General features: G+C 61.5%; 1 protein-coding gene across 1 annotated transcript in view; it reads right to left on the reverse strand.

Annotated features, from left to right (window-relative positions):
* ZFPM1 (zinc finger protein, FOG family member 1) overlaps positions 1-23,140 on the reverse strand; it is a 34,739-nt gene that overhangs the window by 5,489 nt on the left and 6,110 nt on the right. The window contains 3 exon segments of the mRNA XM_076348933.1: positions 1,872-2,005; positions 11,779-11,868; positions 13,896-14,027. Coding sequence (XP_076205048.1) covers positions 1,872-2,005; positions 11,779-11,868; positions 13,896-14,027 — 356 coding nt within the window.

Raw genomic sequence — 23,140 nt, forward strand, 5'->3', positions numbered from 1 at the left:
CCCGTGCCGGGGCTGGGAGGGAGAGGAGGGTCTCTGCGGAGCTTTTGCAGATTTGCTCCGTTCATGGGGGGACCTGTGGGTGCCCCCTGACGGAAGGAGGCCCTTGCGGTGCCCAGGAGCCCTGCAGCACCCCAGGGTGCTCCCAGCACCCCAAGGGCTCTCCCAGCACCCCAGGGCGCCCGCCCTGGCTCCCCTCAGCGGCCCCAGCCCCCATGGTGAGCCCTTCCTTGTTCTCCCTGGAACAAAGAGGTCAGTGTCTCCGCTCTGCACCGGCCTGATAACCATCGGAAACCCTATCTGCTCCGCATCCGCCAGGACAGTGTTATTGGGGGTGGCCCTGTGCCCTCGCTGTCCCCCCCGCCCCCCCGTGGGCACCACCCCGGGGCCGGGCGGCTGGGGGAGACATGGGGCAGGGATGGAGTGGGGGGACAGCCACAGGGCGAGCCAGCACGTGGGGCTCCCCGGTCCCTTGGCACCCCTGGGCTGGTGCTGCCGGAGGGTCTGCACACCCTCCCGAGCAAGGCTGTTTTGGGGGAGCCCCATGGGACCAGCTGGGGGGGGGAGGCAGGCATCTTCCTCCTCCTCCTTCTTCTCCTTCTCCTCCATCAGTGCAGTGATGGGCACGCGCGATGCTCCATGCCACAGAGGCATTAAAGCCACCCAGTGTTCTCATTTCCCACTAAAACCCCAGGATGGGATAATGTCCCATGTGAAGACGAAGAGCAGAGCTGGGCAGGATTTGGGGGAGACCCCCTGCATGCCCCCGCCCTCCCCCCCCCCCCCACCGCCGCCAGCAACAAAGACGAAGGGACCCGAGGGCGACAGCCCGTATCAGGGATGGGGCTGCGATTCCTTCCTCGCTTCCCTGAGCAGAGATAGGGAGGGAGGCGAGCAGTGGAGGAGAGCAGGGCTGGGAATCATCAGCCGGGCTCGATAAGGGAGCTGCTGAAATGGGAGCAAAAATATTTAGACAATAAATGAAGTATCAGAAAAAAGCTGCGCATATCTTTAAGAAATCAATCATCCTGTACCGGGTGTCTGGACACACGGCGCCAACCGGGAGATAGGGAGCCAAACTGGGCAGATAAGGGTTAATCAAGGATTTAATTCGGCAAAGATAAACGGGTCTGAGCTAAAAAAAAAAAAAAAAAAGAAAAAAAAAAAGAAAAAAAAAGAAAAAAGAGCGAGGGAGGGAGGAGGAGGAGGAGGTGGGGATGGAGCCCGGGCGAGATTCTCCGGCCTCAAAGACCCTGGCCTGGAGCTGCCTGCGTGCGGCTCCAGGGGGGATGCAGGGGGAAGGATGCGCCTGGAATGCGAGGCTCCAGCGCCTACAACACCCCCATGTGCACACGCACCCCCCGCCATGTGCACACCCATGGACACGTATGCCCCGATGCTCACCCCGGCACATCGTGCGGCCGATGGCGTGCTCCTGCCACCGAGAGCCACCAGCCCCGCAGTGCCCCGTGCTGCCTCCTCTCCCACCCCTTCACCACGGGCTGCGGAGCCCTGGCGCTTTCCAGGCACAACCGGAGTCCCCTGGGAGCAAATTTGGGGTGGGAAACCCAGATCCCATCTCCTCTGCAAGGACACACGTGCCACCGAGCAGCCTGCTTGCCCGCAGCCACGTGCAGGAGGGGACAGGAGGGGATGGCCAGCATCCTGTCCCCCCTGCGATGCTCCGATCTTGGGGCAGTGGGCAGCGTATGGCAGGGAGACCTCCTGGGCACCCAAACTGGGCGATTCCCGGGGGGTCGGGAGCTCAGGCAGGGAAAATCCCTCCCAAACCGACTCCTCTCCCCAAACAACTCGTTTTCTTGGGACTTTCCTCGCCAGTGTCCCCAGCAGCCCGTGGCAGCACTGCTCCTTACCATCTCGCTGTGCCCTGGCGATGCCGGCTCGCTGTGGATGCTGCCCTGGAAGGGTCCCCAGGAGAAGCCCTCGGGGAGGCTCCTGCGGGTTCGCACCCGCCTCTCCCCCTCCTGCACAGCCAGATCCAGCTCATCTGCGGGGAGACAGGCACAGCATCAGCATGACGCCCCCCCAGCCAGACCCCTGGCCCGTGGCAGCCCTAGGTCCTCAGGGACGCGGGCACCCACTTGGAGCTGCCGGCGGGTGCCCCGGGCCTGCGTGCCCACGGTGGGTGGGTGGGATCCGGCCGCTCGCCGGGGGGTCCGAGCACGGCACGGGGGGTCTGGGCACGGCACGGCGGCGGAGCGGAAGGAGCATTTCCCATCCCCGCACCCAAAGTCGCAGCAGCTTCAGGGCTTAATGGCTTTGATTATCTGATAAGCCTCTGGTTTAATGGGTTAGATAACATGTTAATACACTATGAAGGCTGCTCTAAAATGTTTTAACTGTGCCTTTGTCTTTCGGAGCGCAGATAAGATGGCAGGTAACCAATACGCAGATGGATGTGCGCTGGCTGCCCCTCGGCCACGTGGTGGGAAGGGGCCGGATGCTGCACCCCAAAAACCAAGATGCTCCTTGAAGACAGCAAGCAACCCACCAGGCCACCGGCGGGGCAGGGTGCCTAGGGCACCCGGCTGGGTCTGGGAGGGCTCCCAGCATCCTGGGGTGCTCCGGGGCAGTGGTAGCGTCCCCTTCCCGGGACCCTCCCATCGGAAAGAGCCCCCCTAAAGCCACGTGCCCGGAGCCCCGTCCTTCGAGGGCATTGTGGAAGATGCAGCCGGTGCCCGGGTCCTGTGGGTGGGGAGGAGGCTGCGCTCGTTTGAAGGCAAAATTGCTTTCAGAGCTGGAAGCGCGGGGAGGATAAAGCGATCCCATGGCTGCGGAGATTGAAATCTGATGTGTTTATTAGCCGGGCTGACATCTGGATCCTCTCGGCGCTGGGGTGAGTTAAGGTGAGCGACTGGAAGCGCTGGGTGGTGAGCGCGAGTTGGCGGCACCCGCCATCGCCTGGGTCCCACTGTCACCCGCGGGTCCCCTCCGTCCGCCGAGGAAGCCCTGTGCCTCCGGAGACACGGCTCCGAGCGCATCCCAGGCAGCAGCCGGTGCCCCTCGGCAAAACCCGCCGCCCACCGGGAGGTGGGCTGGAGAAAAGGTCTGCGAAGGTGACGAAGGTCCCCGAGGTCTTTGGGGTCACCAGGCTGGTCCCTGTGCTTAGGCATGTGCCACCCTCCTCCCACGTGCCAGCGAACGGAGAGATGCGCTCTGCCCGAAGCTCCTTTGCCCTGCCAGGGTGCAGGCAGGGCTGCCTGCCTTCCCCTTCCCACGGCACCTCCTGCCCGCAGCGCCGCGGTGCCTTTGACCCCGAAGCCCTCAGCGCTGGCATGGAGCCGGCACGCTCAGAAAGCCGCCCTGGCCGCGGGGATCCCGGCTCCGTTTCTAGCCGGGATTTCATCCCCAGCAAAGTGGTTTTGGGAGTGAGCACGGTGCTGGCTCTGCCCGCCCCGCATCCCCGGCATCCCCCCGCCCTGCGTCCCCGGCACCCCCCTGCCCGTGCCCCCACCAGCTCCATCTCGGGACAGGAAGGAGGAGGAGGGCAGAGGGCTGGGACCTTTGAGGAGCCGATGGGATTTATTTCCTGGCACGAACCCATGCCAAGGAGGCGCAGCAGCAGCAGCCCCTCGTCCAGCTGGTCCCTCCCGTGAAGGACCCGGGGGGGCGGGCAGGGAGCAGAGCCGCCGAGCAGGATGCGGCCATCAGCGGGGCCTCAGGGCTGAGTGGGGCAGTCGGACCCTTGCACGGTGCATGTTGCTCCGCGTTTCCAACGCCCGGCTCCCGGCTGACTCCCGACATGCTGCCGGGGTGCTGGACTCCCTCCAGCCCCTCCATCGCGGTCCCAGCATCCCCAGGCCACCGGTCCTCACCCTACCCCGGCTCCGGGGAGGGGACAGCAAACCCCCGTATCCCCAGGAGAGCCCCAACGGTGGTGGCTCACCTCTGGCTTTGCCACCCCGTATAGCCTGGCTGCTTTTGGGGAATGGAGCCCAACTGCCACCTCCCCCCCCTCCGTGCCCCCCCCTTTTTGCCCCCCCTTCCCCCGTCTCACTGGTAATCAGCGGCGTTTGGGTCAGGAGACCATGTCTCCGAGATAAGAGCGTTCGCCTGACACTTCCCATGTCAGAGCACTTCATCTTCTGTGTATCAATCCCCAGCAGAGAAAACACGCGGGCGCTGATAAAGAGAAAACCGTTCCAGACAGGGGGACAAAAATAGTGTTGCTGGAGCCGGCCCCGCTCCCCGCCAGCGCCCGATGGCCACGGCACCGGCCGGTGGCCCAATCCACCAGTGTCTCCCCGAAAACGGGGCGGTGGCAAACCCCGGCCAGCGGTGCCGAGCGGTTCTCCATCTGGACGGGTGTCCCTGTGCCCAGCCGGGGATGCTGCCGGAGCCCCTGCGGAACCCACCTGCACCCACATTGATACAGCCAGAAAAAAGAGGAGGAAAAAGGTGATTCCAGGTGATTTCCAAATCACCTCCAAGAAGCATCGCTGTGCTTCTTCCCTGGCACGGGGGAAACGATGCCGAGCCGGGATGGGGCAAACTGGGAGATGCTGCGCGTTCACGTTGTCTGCACTTTGGGAACAAAGCCCAAAGCGAGCGAGCAAGCCGTGTCCCCACGCAGGGACGACCACGCAGCAGGGAGCGAGCCCCGTCCCTGTGCTCTGATGGCGCCGGATTCAGCCACATCACCCTGCCCGCAACCCGGGGAGGTTGGGAAGAGCTGGTGCCAGCCCGTGGGGTGCCCCAGGTGACCCCCAGCAGCCTCCCCAGCGAACGGCGAGGAGCAAAGTCCACAGGCGCGGGCCCTGCTCCGGTGCTGCCCTCCCTGTGGGATTCTGCCCCCCCCCCCGGCAGGTGAACACCACCCCGGGTATCTCATCTGGCCATCGGTCCGCGGCCAGGCGGTGCCCCGCCGTTATCGCAGGAGGGTTTATCTCCCAGATCATTAACCAAATTGGGCAGGGGCCTGGCTGTTTGCTTTGGGTCACAAAGAAAAGCGGCAGAAAGGAAGGAAGGAGGGGAAAAAGCCCCCGGCGAGCTAGGTGCACCTGCTCGGCGCGGGACGGACCCTGGTGTTCTGCCCACTGCCGAAACACGGGGCGCCGGGGCTGCTCCCTGCCCCCCTCGGGGGTCACAGCGCCTGCTCGCCTGACGCTGCGCCTTGGCTTATCTCCCCATCGAGAGATTTCGAAGAAATAGACTGAACTGTGCTGGAGAGCAAAGATTAATCCTGTCATCACACCACGGCCACGCATTGGGTGATCAATGGCTGAGAAGGCACGGCTGGCACCCAAGTCCCCAGGGACCTGGGGGTCCTGGGTGGGCACACGGGGAGGGACGAAGCCTGCGGGGTTGCACGGTGCCGGTGAGGCATCACCGTGCGACACGGCTGCATCTTCCTCCGGCCCGGGGTGAACGCAGGCCCGGGGTGTGATGAAGACGAACATCTGCAAGAGCCCATCTGCAAGGCGATCCCCACAGGGTCCTTATGGCCGGGGAAATAAATAGCACCGCCGGGTGAGGATGCACCGCCGGGAGCGGCACCGAGCCGGGCCAGCTCCTGCGGCCACCTGCGTTTGCTCCTGGATGCTCTGGAGGTGCAGCCGCATCCATGCACCCACATTGGCTTTCCCTGTGGGAGCGAGCAGGAGGGAAGGGCAGAGGGTGCCCAGCTGGCCCCGGGCAAACCCACCCATCCCATCCCAGCTGGCTCCTGCATCCCCTCGCCCCAACCGTATCCGCACGATTATAATCGAATCCGAATGAACCGGTTCTGCCCCTCGGTGGGGATCCGGGCTTGGAGGTCCCCGCAGTGTTTGCAGCTGCCTGGATACTATCTGGATAAATACTGCTATCGGGGCGTCACGGGACCGCGTCCCAGCATCAGCTGCGCCGCGCCGCTCCTATTAATACAGCGCTTTGCGCCCGGCCCCGGGGCTGCCAGCCCTGGGGGGCCGCAACGCCGGGTATGGCCCCCAAACGAGCCCCAGTGATGCAGAGTCTGGGGGAATGGGGACGAACTGGCGGTCACCGCTCCCATCCCAGCACGTGCGGCATGGGAACCCCCAAGGGGGAGGGAGGACGGATCCATCCATCCATCATCCATCCATCCATCCATCCGTCCGTCCGTCGGTACCCAAGCTCCCGTGGCTCTCCCGCTGCCGCCCGGGGAAAGCCGAGCTGGAGAAGCCCCGGCTCCCCCGGCCCGGCCCCGCCGCGCACCCCAGCTGCCGTTTTTAGAAGCGGCAAGTGTGCGGCGGAAGGAATAAATCCTGACAACTCAACTAGCGAAATGATGTGATGGCACCGCTCCGATAAGATGGAGGGAGCCGATTGGGAAGAGTCTTAAGCTGTGAACACGCAGCATCTCCACTCTTCACCTCCGCTCACAAAGGGAAATCTCTCCAAAGGGGCTAAGGAGATTATCCCGGCTTTGCCGTCCCGGGTGCTCGAGTAATCAGGGCAGCCTTGGGGACGACAAAGGAGCGAGGAGGGTTTAAATTTGAGCCTTGCTGGGCTGCGCCTGCTTGAGCTCAGCCCGGGGTTGCTCTGGCCAAGCTGCCGCGGACTAGGGGGGGGGGGGGGGGGATGACACACGGTTGCGGGAGACCTGGGCTGCTGCCAGCTTTGCCCCCTCAGCTTTGGGGTGCAGGGGGGCACCCCGCTGCCCAGGGAGGGGCGGGAGCCGAGGGGAGATTTCTGCCTTTATCGCTCCCGCCCATCGCTTGCAATTTATTGATTTTTTTTTTTTTTTTTTTTTTTTTTGACAGAGTACAAAAGCAAATCTTTATCGGGCTGAACCCTGCCCCCGGTTAATGGAGGAGCTGTGACCTACCCGGGAGAGCAGAGCGGGCACCTCCCAGCACCTGGGAGGGCCAGGGAGGGGGCGAGGGGAAGGGGCGATGGCACCCGGGAGGCGCTGCACCCCCAAAAGGGCCGGGCACCCCGCTCGCCAGCTGTGGTGCACAGCTGGCAGGCACCGGCAGCGGGGCGGGCACCGGTCGTGCCACGTGTCGCCCGGGGATCGCCCTTCCCTTCTGCCCCAGGTAAGCCGGGGTGCCCTGCCCCAGCAGGATGTGTCCCGATAAGCCTCCACAGGACGTTTGCGTTCGGGGTGTTGCTGTGTCCTGCCGGGATGTGGCCCCGAGGGGGTCCCCGTCCCCAGGGGGTCCCCATCCCAAGGGGGTCCCCATCCCGGGAAATAAATGGGAGCTGTGCCCGCAGGGAGGGGGACAGGAATAAACGGCGGGAATAATGTCAGAAAGCGCTCAGGGAGGATGGGAAGGAGGAAAACCTCCCGGCTCCCCCGGGGCTGCCAGGGGTGGCCGGACTGCTGTGCCAGGGACCCCCCTGCCCCTGCTCTGTCCCCGCTCGTGGGGCTGCTGGGACCCCCCAGCTCTGCCCAGGCTGGTGCCAGGCAGCGGGTAGGGGTGCACTGGGGGGGGGGGGGGGGGAGCAGGAAGCCGAGGGCGGGGGGGAGGAAGGGGAGCGAAGGGGCCCCCGGAGCCGATGCAGAGGGCAGATATCCCCTCCGGAAAGGAGAGGGGACCGCATGGGGGGGGTCGCTGCAGCCCTGCTGGGCAGGGCCTGCCTGTGGGAGGGGGGGGAAGGACCCCCGGCGGGTCAGCACCCAGATGGAGGCGGGGGGTGGGAGCTTGGCTTTGCACCAAGCCCAGAACCAACCGGTCCTCAGATCCAGTCCAGGACAGAGCGGCAAGGCAGCAGTGATTGACAGCTGTCAGTCACCGTCAGCCAGGCAGCATCGCCCTCAGGGCTCTCACCCCAAGTACGCAAGACATTTTTCTCCTTCCCAAGGGAAAATGGAGGGGAGGATGGGGACAGAGAGGGGGACACTGCCTGCACATCTCAACAGCCCCCCGTGCTGCCCGACGCAGGGGTGTCCCTCCACTCCAGCAGTGTCCCCAAACCGGCCCGAGCCTCCCTCCACACCGGCAGCGTCCTCAAACTGGTCTGAGCATCCCTCCACCCCAGCAGTGTCCCCAAACTGGCCCAACTATCCTTCCACCCCAGCAGTGTCCCCCAAACGGGTCTGAGCATCCTTCTACTCCTCAGCAATGTTCCCAAACAAATCTGAGCATCTCTTCACCCCATCAGAGTCCCCAAATCGTCATGAGCATCCCTCCACCCTGCAGTGTCCCCAGACAGAGGCTGAACTGATGGCAGGGACCTGCAGGCACAGACCCCAGCAGGGACAGGGTCCCCTTTGACGTCCCCAATCCAGGACAGGTGTCACCGCCCCTCCTGGGGCCATCCCCAGCCTGATGCCAAACATCCCGCTGCCTTCAAGCACCAGCACGTGGCTTTGCCGGACAGAAGCCAGGCAGGGGGGGTTCAGGACCCCGGGGAAGCCCCCAACTCGGGGGGCTACTGCCCCGAACCCCAACTTCTCCCCACCCCCCAGCAATCTAACACAAACACAACTATCTGCTGCTCAGCCCAGCTCCCAGCGATAAAAAGAAATAGCTGGAATAATTTTTCCCACCCACACATACCAGGGCGGAGGGGAAGGGGGAGCGATGGGGCAGATGCGGCGCGGTGCCGGCCATCCGGACGAGCCATCCCTCCTCGCCGTGCCCTGCTCACCCCGATAATAAACCTTGAGGTTTGCAGACAAACTCCGGGCAGCCGGAGATTATTCAGGCAGGAGTCGCGGCGCAGATAAACACAACCGAAGGCGAGCGGGAGGCGAAGGGGAAGGGGGGGGAGGAGGAGGGGGAAAGGGGGGGAAAAAAAGTTTGCAGTTTTAATTAGATGCACCAAAAAAAGAAGAAGTTGCTCTGTCCCATCCCGATACCCCGCATGCAGGACTGGTGGCGAGGATGGATTTGGGGTTCGCGGCTGGTCCTGGGAGAGGGGGACCTGTGCTGTGCTCTGTGATCAACCCAGAGCCATCGTTACCGCCCGGGAGCGATGAAATAAACCCCGAACAGACGAGCCGGCAGTGGGGGGGTTAGGGGCTCAGCGAGGTGGAAATCTTGGTGGGGACCCAAATAGCGAAGCTGATGTAGGAAAGGGGGCGAGGAACCCCCTGGGAGCGACCGCTGCTCTTTTGGGGAGGGTGGTGGGACATGGCCAGGGGGGACAAGGCAAAAAGCACCCCAGGTTTGGCCCCGTCTGCTCCATCCCTTCCCTACTGGTGGCCCGGCAGTGTCCCCACAGGGACAAAAGCAAACAGCTTCATCCCACCTTGCAGAAAGGCAAGCGCCGGCCGGGCTTCCCAGGGGCTGCAGCCTCCCGGCAGCTCCCGGTGGGGATTCTCCAGTGTCTCGTAATGCGGTTGAGAAGCCTGTCCCCCAGCGGAGCTCTGCTCTCCTCCATTCCCCTGTCCCAACGCCACGTTCGTGAAATTTGTTGGAGCTTTTCACCTTATCCTTCTGGGACAATTGGCTGGGCTTGGTGAGGTTGGCTGGGCAGCGATGGGGCGGGAGGGGACAGCCCCGGGAGGGGACAGTCCCGGGAGGGGAGCTGGAGGCTGCGGGTGCTCCCGAAAGTCTCCACTACCGGCCCCGCTCCAGAGCGAAAACGAGTGGGAAAGATGGAAACCTGAGGCGTGGCAGAGAGCTGCCGGCGGGGCCACGGGGAAGGGTTTGGGGGAATTTCGGGTGGTTTGGGGGAACTGGGGAGGATGCGCATCCCCTCCCCGGGGTCCACCAGAGGATAAAGTGGCTGGCACGAGTGGGCACGAAGCATGGCCACGCTCCATCCTGGGATCCCGTCGGGAAGCAGAACCGAGTCGGGGTGACCCAGCGCTCCGGCCGAAGGGGCGGCACGTCTGTAAAGGCTCCCAAGTTGAGGATTACAGCCTCCAGCTCCCAGGGATTTGCATATCAGCCGGGCGAGCGGCAGCCCCCTCCGGCGAACAAGGTCATTTCAAAGATAAAACAAAATACTCTTTCTCCCTCGCTGGCACGCGGGCCAAGGAGCCCCACGGTGAGGTCCCGGCACACCGTGTCCCCGCGCTGCCGAGCCTCCGGCGCAGCGGTGCACCCAGCGGGCAGCAGTTTTGGAGACCCAGAGGGCAAAGCCATAGGGGAGGCGACCCCGTAGCCCCCCCAAAAAATGCCAAGGGAAGGCGAGACCCCGCAGGGCGTGAACAAAGGCACCCGGAGCAGCCCGCTTGCCCCCCCCCGCTGCGCCGCATCTTCGCGGCTGCCATTGCTGACATACGGCGGATCCTGCTAGATAAAAAAGAAAATTCAGGCTGCTCAGAGTTTCCCTTTTCGCCAGCTCCATCCCTGATAAGTGCAGAGCCTGCAGAGCGCCTGATAGACGGGCTATCGCGGCGGTTGGTGCGAAAGGAACACCCTATCGCTGCAGCATCGCCGGACCGCCATCAACTCCCAGCCACACAGAAATTAATACCACTCCAATTACCAGAATAGAGATGGGCTGGGAGAAGGCGATAATAAAATCTCTTTTACATAAAGAATGCAAATAACCCGTGCCGGCGAGGGAAGGGGGGAAGGGGAGGCATGGCCAGAGCTGAGGCTTCGTGGTTCGTTTTGGGGAGCCTGCGGTTGACGGTGCTGCCGGGATATGGGGCTGCGCGGTGCCGTGACCCCTGGGATATGGGGACACCCGTGGGTTTGGCGTTGCAGCCCCCTCCTGCCCCGCACTGGGATGCCAGCGCAGGAGCGGGGAGCCTGGCGGTGCCGGGGGCAAAGGGCCGGGGAGCAGATAAGGAGGAGCCGGGGGTGGCCTCGCAGCTCCTTCCTGCCCGGCACGCAGGAAGGGCCGGGATATCAGCGGGACCGGCGAGCGCTTCCCCTTGGATGGGGCGGGAAGGGGGAGCGGGCCCACGGCTCCTTGCCGAGCCGTGGGGATTTCGGCAGCTGCAGGAGCACATGCGCTGGCAGCTGGCATTTCCCAGGGCTTCTCCATCGCCCAGCCCACGCGGGAGGCTGGTGGCCTTGGGGACACACCGGGACACCCCCCCCCGTTGCATCCACCACCGAAGGGCGATGGCTGTCCCGCATCAGGGTCACCCCTTCCCATCACACGCTGCTCCACGGGGCTGCTCCAAAACCAGATCCACTGGCATCGCCCGGCCGGGAGCTCCCCTGCGAGGAGGGGGTGTGGGCAGGGGGCTGGCAGCACGAATGGGGCCCGAAACGTGGCACATCCACCCTCGGGGGTCTCGGCTCCCCCCGGTCCCATCCCCGTCTGCCTGCTGGGTGCCGTCTCCAGCGGACGCGTGCCCGCAAACCCAATCTGCGTGGAGGAGCCCTGACTGTAACCCCATCAGCGCGTCGGTTTGGAGATAGCAGGGCGATAGGGCGCGGGGTACCCACATGGCATGCCTGGCCTCGCAGGGCTGCCACGGCCCCGGCGGCCCCGGCGCGGAGATGCCGAAAGGGAGATAGACGACTGTATTCGTTCTTTGGGGTTTTGATAACCATCGCAAAACCGCTTGAGCGTCACTTTTGTGGTTGCCAGGATGTTTGCAAAGTGCCCTCGCGAGCGCGGGGCGATGCAGGATGGGGTCCAAACCCTCCCTGCACTGGGGAGCGCGATGTGAGCCACGGGGCGGGCATCCCCGCCGCTCCTGGATCATTTTTTATGGTCCCAACAGCAGCCTGGGGACGTGGGGGACCACAACCATCATCTCGTACCTCCCCTCCCAGCAGAAGTGCTGGTATTTGCAGCCTGCCCAGTCCCCAGTGCTCCCAGTCCTCCTCATACTGATTTTTGCAAGAGGAGGCAAATGCCTGGGGGCTGCCCCGGCTGCTCCAGCCCGTGGTCCAGCCGGGATGGAGCGGGATGACCGGCTGCACGGCGGGGACTCACCTGGCCCATTCCAGGCGTCTGGCTCCCGCTGGTTTTCTCCGGGATCCGGCTTCTCTGGCTCCTTCGGACTCTCCGGGGCATCTCTGGACTCTGCAGCAGGAGAGGGAAGGCAGCAGGTCATGCACAAGGAATTTCAGAGGCAGCATCCTCCAGGGGTCAGGACCACCGGACCGGCGACACCCCGGGGCCAGGATGCGTGTGGGTTCACCCTCGAGGATGTGCATGTGCATGGGGGGGGGGTTCCCCTCGAAATCCCTGTGTCCAAAACCCCCCCGTCGCCCAGCCCGGGGGGGGGGGGTGTCCTTCGTGCCCCACAGGATGACCCATAAGGACAGCCAAGCCCACCCGCGCATCCTCTCTGGGGATTTCTCGAGCCACCCCTGGGTGGGCACCCACCTCCCAGCCCCAAACCCCCGCCGCATCTCTCCCATCCCACCGCGGGCCCCACATCACCCGGTTCAGCCCCGCTCCCGTCACGGCTCTATTTGTGGCATATTCACAGCAACTTGATAACAATTATTTTCTCCATTAACTGCTGCTGGAGATGCAGCTGATAAAGCCTATCTGCATATGACAGTGTGGACGATTAGCGCCCAAAGTACATGTTTGCCTTGGCGTCCCGGGCGGATAACCAGCGCGGAGCCCAATCGATCGGCGCCAGAGCGAACACCCAGGGGTGACGTCACCGGCATTGGAGATTATTAATACAGGTGATAAGCGGAATGATTAACATCAAATAAATCAATCACTGGGTATAAAAGTCCTATTATTTTTGGCTATAAATCAAAGTGCCTGGCATATCGATTTTTATCCATCGCGCTGAAAGCTTTAGTGGCCGTTATTGCTGCTCGGCGTTATCTCTGCTATCACCTTTTTATCGAGGCAGGCTAGTGCCAGGTGCAGCTCCGCGCCCGGGCTCCCGGCTCCCTCACCCCCAGCCTGGCTCCCCCATCAGATAAGAGCCGCTCGCTTCTCCCTGCTGCCGAGCAAAGTTTGCCGGCGAGCCCTCCCTGCCCCGGCCGTCGGGGTGCCGGTGCGGATCACCCCCTTTCCCGGTGCATCACGGGTTGGCTCCCGTGGTTTTGGGGGGACGCTTTGCTCCCTGGTCGCCGGTGGATGAAGGCAGTGGGCGCTTGCCGGGGACTGGCCGGCTCCATTAGCCGGTGCAGCCTTGCCCTGCTGCGGTTATCACGAAGGGCACTGCAAACATTAACTGATTAGGATTTGCCCCCGCCTCCACAGGAAGGAACTTAAAGGATATCTGGGGACTGTTTCAGCCCGGCCCTGAAACGCAGCCACCTCTGGGGTGGGGCACGGCACGGCACGGCACGGCGCGGCGCGGCGCGGCGGCAGGCAGGCGGCGGCGTGGGCAGGAAGCAGGCAGCAATGGCCCTGTCCTCCCATCCCTGTCCGCGGCGCTGCCGGTGCCAGCACCCGCGGCCTCAGCGGCTGCTTTGCACCCTGGGGGGGTCACTTTGCACCCCAAGGGGTCACTTCGCATCCCAAGGGGGGGGGGGGTGTCACTTTGCGCCCCGGGGGGGGGTCACTTTGAGCCCTGGGGGGGGGGGTGGGGTGTCACTTTGCACCCCCACATCCCTCCACTGCCGCCGGCAGCTCAGCGCTGGGGCGGGTGAAAGGCGCTGAAACGGATACAGGGTGACGGTGCTCATTAGCAGCCATCGCTGCGAGCAACCCGCCTCCGGTTTCCAGCAGCCTGGCTTGTGCCCCCGCCCCGGCACGCCGCTGCCCCCGGCCAAGCCTAGATTGGGCCTGCCTGCGCTGGCCGCGGGGAGCCCCTCCGTGCCGGAGAGCACCCTCGCTCCCGGCCGGTTGCTCGCCATCACCCCGGGGCCAGGCTGCCCCCAGCGTGTCCTGCTGCCGGCTGGAGGGTGCCCGGAGGGATGGAGCACCCCAGGGAGACTGGGGGTCTCGCTTAACCAACAGCCCACCCCTCGATGGGCAGGCAGGTTGCTTCGTTTGCTAATTAACACCACGCACCAACAGCAGAGATGATGCCCAGGATGCCAGCGTGCCCGGCAGGTTGCTCCGGTGGCAGAGCCCGTCCCCATGGCGGGGGGACACCGCGGGCAGCCCCCTGCCATCGCGGCGAGGCTCACCTTCGCTGCCGGGGGGGCTGGAGGCGTCGCATTCGGCAGAGCCCTCGCGGTCCGAAGCGGCCCCCTCCCTCTCCGAGGGGCTTTTCTCCCCCGCCGGGGCGTCCTCGCCTTCCTCCATCGCTGCCAGGGAACCTGCCGAAACACAGAGGGGGCGGTTAGGGGGGGGTAAACCTGAGGAATAAAAACCCCAGTGGGTTTTCCCGGTTGGGAAACGAAGCAGCCGATGCCTTGGGGTCTGGCAAAGGGCCCTTCCCTGACCCACCACGGGCACGGGGCCCGGAGGAGATGCCCTGCAGCTCCGCACGCCACGGGAAGGGAAAACCCTGTCCCCGGCCAGCCCCGCGGTCCGGCATCTCCCTGGGGTCGTTCGTCCCCTTGCAGAGGGGGGTTTATACAGCCACCGCCTTGCTCCGGGGTGTCCCCCGAGGGATGCCCGGTTCCCCCGCAGACATCATTGGGAATGAGCCTCACACTCTCCTGGGAAGCAAGTGGGGTCCCCACGTACCATGGGCACACGGCTGCGGCGCGGCGAGGTGCCCAGCCTGCTGCACCGCTCACCCGCGCTTCCCACCCGAACTGCGCCCCCCCCCCCCCCCCCCCAGCACCTGCTCCGAACGGGGTGAGGGAACCCAGGGACCGTCCCCCACGGTCCCCAGCACCCCTTGCCTGGGGGGGGACCCACGACACAGCCCCGGACAAAGGGGGATACTGTGGGTGCCCGGTGGGGCCATGCTGGAGGAGACTGCGGTGGGGACACAGGGTGCGAGAAGGATGCATGGAGGGTGCAAATGGGGTGCACGTGGGGGACACCCCAGCAGCCCCCTCTCCCCCCGAACAGCCCAGCCGGCCCATGCTGCTGTTTCCACGGCAACGCAGCATCCCCATCCGCGCCGAAATCAAGAAAGAAAGAAAGAAACAGCGGTGCACGCGCCTCGTGCCGCGCGAAGCCGTGCCGGGGGCTGCCCGGTGCCCCATCCGGCACCACCCCGCCAAGCCCGGCACACGGGCAAGGGGAACGGCACGGTGACAAACCGTCTGCAGACCTCAGCTGCTCTCTGTGACTCCAGGCATGTATATTTACAGCGGGAGAACAAAGAGCCCATAATCTATACAAAGCAGACAACAATGAGCGTGAATAAAGAGGCTGCCGGAGAAGGGAAGGCAATTTATTCTAATTCTGCTAATTTCAGTTCCAGCACAATTAAAAAGGCTCTGATAATATTCAGAAACAATCGCCAGCTAACAAATCGTTTCTCTCGCTGTAAATGAAACATTGTTGGGCTAATTTCTTCTTTCACGCCTTCACGGCTCTTGGGCTTCTGATAAAGTTAACCCGACTCCCGCCTGCTCTACGGCTCGGCACCTCCAGCCTGGCCGGGGAGGGATGGACAGAGCCAGGGAGGGACGGACGGGGCCGGGGAGGGACGGACGGGGCCGGGACTGCGTGTGGCACCCACCCAGGGGTGCCCAGACCACCCGCATCCTACCCCGAAACACCAAGCCCCGGCCAAGAGAGAGACCGGGATGCCCCGTATAAATGCAATTGTATAAAACCCGGGGTTTGGGTACCGCGGTGTCACCGAGTGCCTACGGGGATGATGGGTGGCCGGCAGCATCCCGGCACCGCGGTCCCTGGATGCATCCCTGCACCCAGCCTGCCCCCGCTGCCGCATCCCGCTCCCAGCGTGCCCGTCCAGCCCCAGGGGATGCTCTGGCCCCGGCGCTCCCGGCCGCACGGGTTAAATGAACTGCTGGGTAGCTTAAAAAAAAAAATTAAAAAAAAAAAAAAAGGAAAAAAAAGAGGGGAAAAAAAAAAAAGGCAAGCGAGGGAGAGGGAGTGCAGAGCAGGGAGCGGAGCGTCACTTCTCCGGGATTGCTGGAAGCCCTGCACAGTTATCACCGCACACAGCCTCCCTCGGCTTGCCTGATCTGTCTATTCTTCATTAAGCAAATACGCTGAAATGGAAATGAAAACATAATAGCTATTTGATTTTCGGCGAGATATTTTGCATATTGGTTCAGTGCTGATAGTGGAATTTCATCAACTCCCTTTTTTCATGCTTTAAAACTGAATTACTGAGGCTGGCTTTACAGAGAGGGGAAGAGCCAAAAAATGCCCCCTTCCAAGATACTCCGCTTCGACGATTAACTCTTCTCCCTCCCTCCTTCTCCCTCCTTTTTTTTTTTTTGATAACAAGGAAGGATTTCTTTTTTTTTTTCCCCCCTCTTCTTTTTTTTTTTTTTTTTAAATTACAGCGATTGTAAAAACTTGCAGGAAGCGGAGGCGATGTGCCCGTGTCACCCGTGCGCAGGCTGGGGATGCGGGTCCGGGCGGGCGCCGGGGTTGGCATTCCTGGGGCTTTTCCAGCGGTAGGAAAACCCATCGTTACCCAGGTAATGGTTTGATCATTTCACTCAAATTAAGGTTCTCCCGGTGCAGGAACAATAAAGCTTTTCTTGATTCTTTGTGCTTATCGGATAAATTAAATAAAAGGAAAAATAATACAGAAAATAAGAAAGGAGGGGGGACTTCACCAGGCTGCCAAGAGCGAGACCCTGGACGCTCCAAAAGCCGGCACGCAGACAAGAGCAAAGCGATAAGAGGCCTTGATAACAGATAGAAAATAGCAACAGCCCCAGACTTTCCCACCGGCTCCGGAGCGGGGAAGAGAAGGAGGAGGAGGAGGAGGAGGAGGAGGAGGAGGAGGAGGAGGAGGAGGAGGAGGAGGAGTCCCCGTGGTGGAAAGCGGGTCCCGGACCGAAAACACGTGCAGGCTGGGGGCAACCTGCCTTCACTGTCTGGCATTCATCGGCTCGCATCCAACTCCAAAAACTTATTACTATTAAAAATATAAAGGTTGGGTAGGTGGTGAGCCCAAGGGGGGGCTCCAGGAGCCAGGGACCGAGGGCGAGAGCCCGGAACCAGGCAGCCTCACGCCCCAAACCTCACCTACAGGCACCTCAAAGCTCGTGGTGCAGCGAGTCCCCAGGGTGCTCGGCTCCGGGGTGTCACCCCCTGCCACCCCCCCACCCCCCCCACCCCAGCGCCGGGGGGACCCGGGGGACGTCCCCAGCTCCACCGGGCTCAGCAGGACCATGCGGGCAGCACGATGGAGGCTCTCTTCTTCATCCTTCCAGCTCCTCCTTATCCCCGTGCTGGCCCTGAATCCATCTTCCAATTAAAAATACACCAAAATATTAATAATAATAATAATAATAATAATAATAATAATAACCCAATAAACCCCAAAGCAGCCGGGTGAGGCTCCCCACTGGGTCTCGGGGTACATGAAGCACTGCCACGATGCTCATCCATCACCTTGCAATCGAGATGCGGGGAATCCAGCTCAGGCATCGCCGCCTCGGGGCAGCGCCGCTGCCCCTAAACCTCCTTATTTTCCCCCAGATTTTGCAGCCATGAGCCAAGGGCTGCAGGAGCGGGCACAGGGGCTGGTATTCCCCAGGGAAAGCCGCTGTCGGAGAGGGTTGCAGCCGCTCCTGATCCTTCCTTGCACCGGCTGCAAAACCATCTCCGGTCATTCGGTGGAGTCCGGCACAGCCCGAGGATTCCCTGGGGTCTCGTAGGAGGGTTGTGCCATGTCCGCCCCGCAGCAAGCAACACCCAGACAACAACCTGGGCTGCAAATCCAAAAACCACCGGTATCTGATGGGACACCAGCCCGCTTCTTCTCACCCAATTTTTCCCCAGTCCGTATTAATGTTCGCTTCTACCGACGACCTCGGGTGCCCCCGAGCCCGTTCCCCGGGGATCGGGGATGCCAAGCGTCGCGGCCGAGGGCAAATGAGGTTTCGGTGGCCAGGAAATGACGCCGGTCCTCAAAGGTCACATTATCCGGCGGGTTATTTTTTCCCTCCCCTTGGTTGATGCTGCTGGGATCCAGCATTAAATTGCAATGCTCTCCAAAAACAGGGGTCCTGGGGGGCGGCTCTCACCCGCCACCACCGTCCCCCGGGAACCCGGGGACAACGGCGGTGGGTGACACCCCTCCCGCCCAGGACCCCCGTTTTGGAGGAAAACGGACCTTTTTGAGCACAAATCAACCCTCTCCTCTATCAGCCCGGCTGCAGCATCCCAGGGCCAGGCTCCCCTGGCGGATATCGGCACATTAAATATCAGCCCCGTGCATGGAGCCGATAGCGGTTGGGGCCAGCCCAGCCCCAGCGGTACCTATCTCTAATTAGGGGCCCTTCTCCATCGCCCCCAGATAAAACTCGCCCCGATTCTTCCCGCGGTGCCCTGTGTTAAAAGGGCAAGGGGAAAAAAAAAAATGTTTGGGGAGCTGGTAGGTGCAGGGGGGATTTATAATGTATTTATAATAATTTATTACTAACTTATGCCTAATTTATCCCGGAGGGGAATGAAGGATAGTGGGGGAATGGAGGTGGTGGGGGATGCCACGACTGCTGGCGGGATGCTGCAATTGCTCGTGGGAGGGGATGCTGCGATTGCTTGGGGGGGGGGGGGAGGAATTATAGTAATTTATAATTAAATTTATAAAGTATTTAGTCCTAATTTATCCAGGAGGGGAGCAAAGGATAGCAGGGGAACGGAGGTGGTGGGTGATGCTGCGATTGCTCATGGGGGGTATTTACAATAATTTATTATTAAATTTATAAAGTATTTAGGCCTAATTTATCCAGGAGGGGAATGACGGATAGTGGGGGAATGGAGGTGGTGGGGGGTGCTGTGATTTCTCATGGGGGGGAGGACGCTGTGAATGCTCACAGAGAGATGCTACAATTACTGATGGGGGGGATGCTCACGTCCGCAACCCGCAGCATCCCAACCACCGCAAAAAAAGCGCACCCGGGCTGGCACCCCCATCCCGGCGATGCAAAACACCCCATCGATCCACCCATGGGGTGCGGCACCCCGAGCATCCCTCCCCGATCGGGGGCAGCGCTGCCCCGGGAGAGCCCCCAGCCGCAGCCGTCGGGGAAGAAAAGAGCCGGGGAGAGGCAGAGCCTGAGAAAAAGCAGCCCTGCTGATAGGGGAGAGATTGGTTTCAGCCGGAGCTGCTCCCCCTGCCAAGTCCATATCCTATCTGCGCGGGGTGCAGTTACTTAACATTCATCACCGCCTGAACTCTGTAACTTTATCAGCGGCCGAGCATGGCGCCATCGCCGAGCCCAGCCATTCCCGGCGCTCAGATAGGGCCGATAAACCGCTGATAGATTACAGGAGATTGTTTCACTTCAGGGGCCGCGATTACTAATACTAATAGCGAGAGAACCCGCATCATATCAAACAGCAGCCGGTGGGGCGGGGGGGTGGAGCGGGCCGCGGGGGGGCACGGGAAAATAATGAGAAAGAAAATACAGGGACAATGACAATGAAGTGACTTTACGTTTCAGATGGGGTTGATAACGCCCTGGTAGGTTTTAAGAGAGGAGAGAGTCTAATAGAGCCGTCCCCGGCCCCGGCACATCAGATGGATGGGAGCAGATTGCTCCGTGAGAAGGGGATGCGATGCTTAACGCGGTCCTGCCTTCCCGGCTGGCGGCAGGGCCGGGGCGAGGAAGAGATGTTCAAAGCACAGGAGGGAAACTGAGGCAGCTGGCGGGGCCCTTCCGCAGCTGGCGGAGAGGGACCGGTCCTTAGCGGGGGGACCCGGGGGTGTCCTCCATCCCAATCCCCATCTAAGAGCAGCTTGAGATGATTAACCCCATGCCGACCTGGGCAGGATTTGGGCAGCCCGGTGCGAGCCCGCGGCTGGGGAGCAGCTGGATACCCCGATAATATGGAAGAAAACTCCATCCATGAAGATCAGGCTCCAAACGCGCCTGGGCGTGCAAGGCGGCACGGGTGTGCAAGGCGGCACGGGCGTGCAAGGCCACCTTGCCACCGCTGCTCCTGCACCAGGTGCCTTCGCTGCTGCTGGCCAAAGGGAATTTTTCCGGGTGAAAAAATCCTCAGTTCTGGTACTTTTTCTCCCACCTGGACTAAAGCCGTTCCAGTCCGGAATGGTTGGGGGTGGGATGCTCTCACCCGGCGGCACGGCCCCGCGGAGCCCATCAATACCAGGTGACGGCAAGGCCAGAGGTCAAGCTCTTTGCTAATCTAGCGACAAATTACCCCAGAGATGCCGTGCTGGAGCCATCCCCCTCCCCGTGGGAAGCGGTTTCAGGTCCTGCCGGGTCCATCCTGCTGCCAAAAGCCGCTGGGAGGGGAACGGGGACAGATTTCAGCCACCACCCCAAGACTTTCAGTCCATGATAGCACCAGGCGAGGACAAGGATGGAGGGATGGGGACAAGGACGATGGTGGACGTAGCCCAGAAGGCCACCAGCCCCATCACTGAAGATGCTCTGGCTGGGGTGTCCCTGCTGCTCCCAGCCCCCCAGTGCCATCCCGGACCACTTCGGGGTCTCCAGCCAACGCTGCAGCAGCGAGCAGGGGCCGGGGGGGCTCCAGGAGCAGAAAAGGACCCTAAGAGGGTACAACACGGGGGGGTGGCCCATCTGGAAGAAGCAGGGAGGGCTGCTGGCACCGAGCCTGGCAGGTGAAGGTCACCAGGGGCTGCCGGGACAGTGCTGTCCCCAAAACCACTACTGCTATGGCCCCCCCCCCCTCGCAGCCCTCGCTGGACCAGCACAAGCGCCCGCCGTGGCGCAGCCCCTCCATCGCCAGCACCTTCACCCGGCACCCCCAACCCTCCTCCTCTTCCTCCAACTCCAAGCGGCGTGGCCGTTCATGCCCGGCTCCGCGGATGCCGAGTTTGCCTCCGTGCAAACATGAGTGCCTGCGCTGCCTCTTTTTTTTTTTTTTTAATTTTTTTTTTTTTTTTTCCTGTTCTTGGCATTTTGGTGGAGCGAGATAAGAGTAAAAAACAACAGAGCTGCTCGGAGAGTGAAAAAGGGAGATAGATAACACAGATACCGACTCCTACACAAAACAGTCCTGGCTTTATCGCTGCTTTTTATCACAGTTCCTCTAAAAAAAATAAAGAGAGCAGCCCAACTGGAATGGGGCAGCACATTAAAAAATGAACTTTATACTGTTTGGTCTTTAGTTTTATATTTAGATGAAACAAACTTGGGATTCTTGCGGTCGATACCTTTTCCAGTGCAAAGAACCAAAAAGTCTGGAAGCCCCATTTGCTCCAGTGGGGACAAATGAGGAAACTCAAGTATAATTTCGAAAAGCAGATGCCAAGGGAACGGTGCCTGCTCCCATCAGCCGGCCTTGTTCGAGGCCACGGGGTACGATGGTTCGAGCATCTTTAAACCCGGATGGGCCAGCGGGATGAGGCTGGTCCCAAAGCATCCCGCTGGACCGGGCAGCATCCCGCTGGACCGGGCAGCATCCCGCAGCAGAACCAGTGAGACTCAGGCTGGAAATGCGTATAGAAAGGCAGACGCTTCCCGGGCATCCCCGGGCCCCGCCAGCTGGCTGCCGGTCCCCGGGGACAGCCGGAACCCACCCGAGATACCGCAGCCAGCACCGGGATCCCGGCCATGTGCCGCAGCCACGTGGCATCGCTGCAGCCGGCAAAGCCAAACATCCCCACGACGCGAGCGGGTCCCTGGCATCCAAGGACAGCATCTCCAGCCCGGTACGGTGACGTGACCGCACGTACAATACACCCCGTCCACGCGGCTCCCAAAAATTCTTTGCCCACCGCGACCCCCCCCCGCCCCCGAGGGCACTGCACAGGGCTCTGCCCTCAGGCTGCCAACCCCAGGCACAGGCTGGGGAAAGCATTTTGGAGCAGAAAAACCCCAACCCACAGGGCACGGCCAGAAAGAGGGAAGGGGGAAGAAAAAAAAAAAAAATAATAAAAATGGACTGAAGGTTTTTCCCTCCCCTCGCACTCCCTTCCCTACCTTCTTTTTGAAAAACATAATTTATCTGTGTATTATCAAGAAATCCAGACACTTTAATCAGTGAGCTATGAAGTCAGTATTTCCATTCTTATCTAGCGGAGGAGTGGAAATGGAGAGCAGATAGGCAGCTCCGAGCCGGTCCGTGGTGGGGAATGTTAATGGGAGGAGCGGCAGAGCCATTGGCTACCGAGCTGCCGCTATCGCTGCCATTATCGGGGCGTTATCGAGGCAACCATCGCAGCGCAGTAATGGGGCCAGTTCAACTTTCTGCATTATCATAGGAGCTGGAAGTAGCATGAGAGGCCTCAGCTGGGAGATGGAGAAGCGAGCGAGCGGACAAACTTCCCGGCGGAGCAAGGCGGGGGGGAGCTAAAAGCAGCTTTTTCCTCCCCGCGGTCCCCTGAGCTGGCAATGCACAGGGCGATGCTCTCCTGCTCGGGTATCCTCCTGTGCATCCTGGGTACTGACCCCGCCGAGCATCCCCAAAGCCCCGGACAGCGACCCCGCCGCGCATCACCAGAGCCCCGGACAGCGACCCTGCCGAGCATCCCCAAATCCCTGGACACTGACCCCACCGTGCATCCCCAAATCCCTGGACACCGACCCCACCGTGCATCCCCAAATCCCTGGACACCGACCCCGCCACGCATCCCCAGAGCCCCGGACACCGACCCCCGGTTTGCCAAGGACAAGAGAAAACAATGCATCTATATTTCATCAGATGAACAAATTAGAGGAGCACATTTCCTCCACGCGCTATCGAATAGGAGATGTCAAGAAAATATGTTGATGTGAGAAAGAGGAGATAAAGAATTATTTTGGAGGAAAAAAGCCGTGGAAGGCTCTTATCTGGAGTGACTCACAGGCACACACTCCTTAACCCCACTGCAGCCCAAGGTCAGCAGTTACATTCCTTTCGGCATTTCATCCCTTCCAAAAAAACATGTTGCTGCAGGAACAATGCGGAGCCTTTGCCGGGCAGCCATCGGAAGAGGGAACTGTATTACCCCCGAAACACTTGAACTTTCCTGATAAAATAAGCAGCGGGACAGCAGCCTGGCCAAGCTGGAGCATCCAAAAGCCCTGAGTCAGGCAACAAAAACAGTCATGGGACATGTCACAGGAAAAAAAAAAAAAAACACCAACCAGATATTGGCCTCCTGCTCCATTCCCGCTCTCCTCCAACAAGGGGGGGAGCTGATTTCTGCTCCTCCCAGGAAGAAAAAAAAAAATCCATGCCCCCAGCGCAGCCGTAGGACTCGCAGAGCCAGAGCGCAATGCGGGGCTGGCAGAGAGGCGTTTTCCACTTTTTCTTCTTAAGTAAAGAAATCTTAAAAGCACAAGGCTTCTCTGCTCCTGCCGTTCCCCCCCCACAAGTTGCTCCGACCAGTGCTCGG

Source organism: Aptenodytes patagonicus, chromosome 11 (genome assembly GCF_965638725.1).
Source record: "Aptenodytes patagonicus chromosome 11, bAptPat1.pri.cur, whole genome shotgun sequence".
Lineage (NCBI taxonomy): Eukaryota > Metazoa > Chordata > Aves > Sphenisciformes > Spheniscidae > Aptenodytes > Aptenodytes patagonicus.